General features: G+C 39.9%; 1 protein-coding gene across 1 annotated transcript; it reads left to right on the top strand.

Annotated features, from left to right (window-relative positions):
* The first annotated feature begins 419 nt into the window (after nucleotides 1–419).
* On the top strand, nucleotides 420–3516 carry PRSS35 (serine protease 35). The gene has a single exon (XM_061358345.1). The coding sequence runs from the start codon at nucleotides 1994–1996 to the stop codon at nucleotides 3233–3235; it is 1242 nt and encodes a 413-aa protein (XP_061214329.1). The 5' UTR covers nucleotides 420–1993; the 3' UTR covers nucleotides 3236–3516.
* Nucleotides 3517–5030: the final 1514 nt, after the last annotated feature.

Raw genomic sequence — 5030 nt, 5'->3', positions numbered from 1 at the left:
CCTGAGTTGGCTACTTTAAAGACAGGGTGAGAAGCTTTAGACTGTATTGTAAAATGTTGTTTATGTATATCCTACTAAATAAACTCTGGGTCAGAGCTGGTGTTCCATGCTGACGGAGGTGAAAAGCATCAAAATCTGTGCTAAAAAAATGCCACCCTCTGAATCTGGCAGCAGAAGCAACAAGCGCTGTTTGAACCATAGTGCTTAGTTAGCTAAAAAGTGATAATTATTACTTCTTATAGACAGAACTATGTCTATATGGTAAAGATGACTCAAAATTACATGAGTCATCAGTCCATTATACAGCCTTTAAAGTGATGTTACTGCTTAAGTGAAGTTACTGCTTCTTTTTCCATGTTGCACTCCCCTCTATTTTCCATGCTAGATCTTTAGCTAGCTTGTAACCAGGCTGTTTCACTGGACAGCAGTACTCATTCTAAACTAAACTCAAGAAAAGGAAACCGGTTATCTTTGCCCTGGTTTACACTGCAATTACAATGTAAACCAGAAAGCTTAACCACATACATATCCTTGAATTGCTTGGCTTTAAAAGTGTAATCATAGGCTCTTTCTTTCTGCACAGCCGAGGTTTCCATATAATTGGAATTAAGGATATGAGAACAGAGTGCAGCTTTCCCAATGGCAGCAGCTAGTATTTGATTAATGCCACCGACATCACTGCTGCCAAAGGATAAAAATGATCTTTTCAGTAGTGTTTTGAGCTCAGAATCAAGACTCCTGGGTTCAGTTTCTGGCTCTGCCACAGACTTCTAGCAATTTTACATTATTTCTGCATATTTCCAACTACAGATGGGAATAATACTGCTTTTTGTCTTTTCCATTTGGAATATTAACACTGTGTGTTCCATCACCCCATTTAGGTGTGGCTTTCCACATGTGACCATAAGGCACAGACGACACAATTCCTCCAGTCTTTGTGGGATCCTACAGGAAAAAGGCATGTGATGAGTCAGCAGGCTTGTCCTTCCTACTTAGCTGGGCTTTCCTGCATGTATATAACCAGGATACTCCTCTAGACCAGCAAACTTCTACTCTTCTCACTCATCTGTCTCCTCCAGCCTTTGATTTTGAAATTCTCGGACATCCTGAGAGAGATTGAGATACCCATGCATGGGAGATTAATGAGGATTTGGTGACCTGGGAGATACAGCATAGCACCTGCAGGACAGCCACGCCTTTCTGAGCAGCAGAAGCTGAAAGTGTCTAAAATATGGCTTGCCACCGTGTTTAGATACCCAAATTGCTCACAACCAGATGACATAAACTTTGAATGTGGAAAGGGGATGTTTCTAAGTTGGTTCTTTGGGATAGCAATTAACTAAGTGCCATTTCCCGTAGCGGGCAGCTTCACAGGTTTTAGCTGGGTGGGTAATGCAGAACTGTTGGTGACTTAGATCACTTAAAGATGCTACTTTCTGGCTGTTACATAAAAGAGCACAACTGGTCTGATTTCCTGTGGGTTCCTAAGTCTCATGAGTGTAGTCTATCCATCTCTGCCTGAATCCCAAATTTTGAACGTGTCCTTTGAATACATTGCTGGTTTTCAACCATGTTCTACCTACAACCCATAGCTATAGAGAAGAAAAGTAGAAGTATAAAACATAATTACATTCCTATGGGGTAAATACAACCAGGGTGCTGTACAGAGTAGAATGACTCAAACTACTGCCCACTAGGGAAAAGCAGGTAAAAGCTGTTTCCAGCTTTTAGTAGTTAGCTCAGCATGGATGCTGGCCAGCTCATCTGCACCCATCTTGCTAGAGACTACTGGAGGCATCAGAAGTAATACAGAGAATATCTGAGGCCTTTCCGTTCTAAGCAGTGTTAAATTCTGTTCCACTGGTGTCAGTGCTAATACTGCATGACTGTACTTTGAAAATACTAAGATAACTGTGTATATTACCAAAACGTATTTTCAAATCTTTCTTTCTTGTTTTAGAAAACAAACAAACAAAAAAAGGAAATAGATAAAATGGAGCACATGTTACTGCTGTTCATACTTTTCATACCTATATTGGGTCTCACTAATGGAACAGAAACTGAACAAGATTTTACTTGGCACTTAAAGAAGATTCCCCAGATTGTGAGTGAAAGAACTTTCTCCCTTGAGAGCCCTAAATTCGAAGCGAAAACCAACTTGGAACTGAACAGTGTATGTGGAATTGAGTGTCAAAGAAAATTGCCAGTGCCAAGCTTGTCTGACTTGAAGGATCTCCTATCCTATGAGACTGTTTTTGAAAACGGCACACGGACCCTGACTGAAGTGAACGTCCTCGGACTAGTGCTTGACCCGGCTGGAAACACCACCACACGAAGGGCTACGAGAAAGAAGAGGCAGATCTATGGAACGGACAGTAGGTTCAGCATCTATGACAAGCGGTTTATGACCAACTTTCCATTCAACACAGCTGTGAAGATCTCCACCGGCTGCAGTGGCATTCTCATTTCCCCCAGGCATGTGCTAACAGCTGCCCACTGTCTGCACAATGGCAAGGATTATGTTAAGGGCAGCAAAAGACTGAGGGTGGGCCTGATGAAGACGAAATCCAGACGTGATGGCAGGAAACGCAAAGGTGCTAGAAGAAGTAGGAGAGAAGTTTCTGCAGCCCAAGAAGATCCTGAAGTTGCCACAGAGCTAAGGAGACAATCCAAAGGTGGCAGGAGAAAGCAGAGGAGATCTGGGAGGAAGCAGGGGACCTCAGACAGCATGCCCTCCTTTCAGTGGACCAGGGTGAAGAGTACCCACATCCCTAAAGGCTGGTTTAAAGGTGTTTCTGGGGATATTGCCCTGGATTATGATTACGCTGTTCTTGAGCTCAAGCGTCCTCACAAAAGAAAATACATGGAGCTGGGAATCAGCCCAACAATCAAAATGATGCCCAGAAGCATGATCCATTTCTCAGGTTTTGACAATGATCGATCCGGGCAGCTGGTCTATAGATTTTGTAGCATTTCTGATGAGTCCAATGATCTCTTTTATCAGTACTGTGATGCTGAGCCTGGCTCCACTGGATCTGGCATCTATCTCCGCCTTAAGGAACCAAACAAAAATAAATGGAAACGCAAGATCATTGCTGTTTACTCAGGCCATCAGTGGGTGGACGTCAATGGTGAACAGCAGGATTACAATGTAGCAGTAAGAATTACTCCTCTCAAATATGCCCAAATTTGCTTCTGGATACATGGGAATGATGAGAATTGCACTCAAGGCTGAAGAGAGCTGAACCTGACTCACTAGCACCCGTATTATTACAGAATGAATGTCTGCTGCAGCAGTCACTGGAAGAACATCCCTCCATGTCAGGATGTTTTTGAACTCAAAGCTCACAAGTAATGTTATGGTGACTAGAGGAACTCTGAATTGCTGGGGGATGGGTAGAATTGTCAAACAAAATATTTCTAATTGTAATCAACCCTAGATATGCACTTAAAATCCCAAACTGTATTTATGTTTGGAATTCTGATAAATTCCAATCACTCACATCAGAAAAAGAATTACTACACCTGCTTGTCATTTTTTTTTTCCAAAGGGAAGGATTGAAACATCTCAAACTGGCATTATTAAACAATATCTATTTTTTCCAATGGATTTGCTTTTCTCAGGGTTCTGTTCCAATTCTTCAAATGCAAGCTGTACATCCAGCACATTACCATATGTGCAGAATGATCCAGAGAACTCCATGAGACCAAGCCATTATTTTGGCATTTTCTAAAGGCCACAGCTCCATGTTGAAAAGCAGCAATCTAGTTCATGCTTGTTTGTTTGGGAAACTCATCCTCTGGTTGCTGCAGGAACAATTCCATGGAAATACCAAACTTCTGTAGCTGAGGGTTAGACCTTAAAGAGAAGTTTCACTTCGTTGCTCATTATAAACAGTGGCAAGAAATTAATGAACATAGAAGTTTGCATGTTTGGAATAAGAAGGAAAAAATTCAGGACATAATGGAATGCTTTTAAATCTCCTTTTAGAAGCTATAGAAGTCTTAAGCACATGCATTTACATTCCAAATAGAGTTTGGAGAGCTGTAGGTTTAGTTTCTAGTCAAATGTTTAGCTGTGCCACTGGGAAAAGTCACTGACTTCTGAAGTGCTACTTGACAATCATTTAGAGCTCCAGAGGTGATGGATTTTTTGGGTGCTAACAGTTTTAGCAGTTTTTATAAAATACTTTTATACGAGTTCAGCTTCATAGATAGGATAGTGTGTGTTAGACTGGGAGCTGGAAAGCAGTCTTCTAGTTTCTGCAAACTGGGTAGTTTTAATCATGTCATATTCAGATTCCACCTCAACATGAGTGACAAGGTTAAAGAAAAAATTTCTCCCAGCTAAGGTATATGACCTTCTGAATGGTAGAAGAACTGTCCTGTACATTATAACAGATATCTTGCTAGGTAGCAGCAGCAGTAGTTAGCAAATAATTTGGTTCAATATGTTTGCTGAACCATATATTTAATGAAAACACAAAGTGAGCTTGACTTTCACACACCTTTAAACACAAATCACCGTTTTAGAAATTGTTGTTGATTGCTACAGAAGTCTATATCTTTTACTTTATATCAAGACTTTGAAGTACACAGGATTGTTATGGTGTGACAGTCTAATAATGTAAAATTATACTGTGTTTCTGACCATATCCTTTGGGTTTCAATACTTCAAGATTATTCACCATCACAATATTTCAATTTTATGGTTATAAGTTTCTGCTAACCAAAATGCATTTTCTTCCTGTGCAGAAGAAAAAATATGACAAGATTTTAAAATACTACTTGTTTGTTGGTATCTTTAAAATACACTTGTAATGTTTTTTTAATGAAATAATTTTTAATAAGCCACTTTTTTGTAGGAGATTGAAAGTATAAAGCCTGACACTTTGAATATGCAGGCAACTTTGTCATATTATTGCCGAAGCATAAAAACTTCAGACCTGCTTCCATACCATAACTCTAACAATATTTTGTTATTTGGAAGAGATCTCACTTTAAAAGAAGCTATTTCTTTTAAAGTCAGC

Source organism: Neopsephotus bourkii, unplaced genomic scaffold (genome assembly GCF_033783945.1).
Source record: "Neopsephotus bourkii isolate Nb327-2 ecotype Australia unplaced genomic scaffold, CSIRO-AGI_Nbou_v1 NB_941, whole genome shotgun sequence".
NCBI lineage: Eukaryota > Metazoa > Chordata > Aves > Psittaciformes > Psittacidae > Neopsephotus > Neopsephotus bourkii.
Note: the sequence above shows the minus strand (reverse complement) of the source record. Positions and strands in the feature narration are given on the sequence as shown.

Excerpts from the sequence above, each read along its gene's own strand:
- PRSS35 (XM_061358345.1), top strand. The coding sequence starts at position 1,994 with ATGGAGCACATGTTACTGCTGTTCATACTTTTCATACCTATATTGGGT.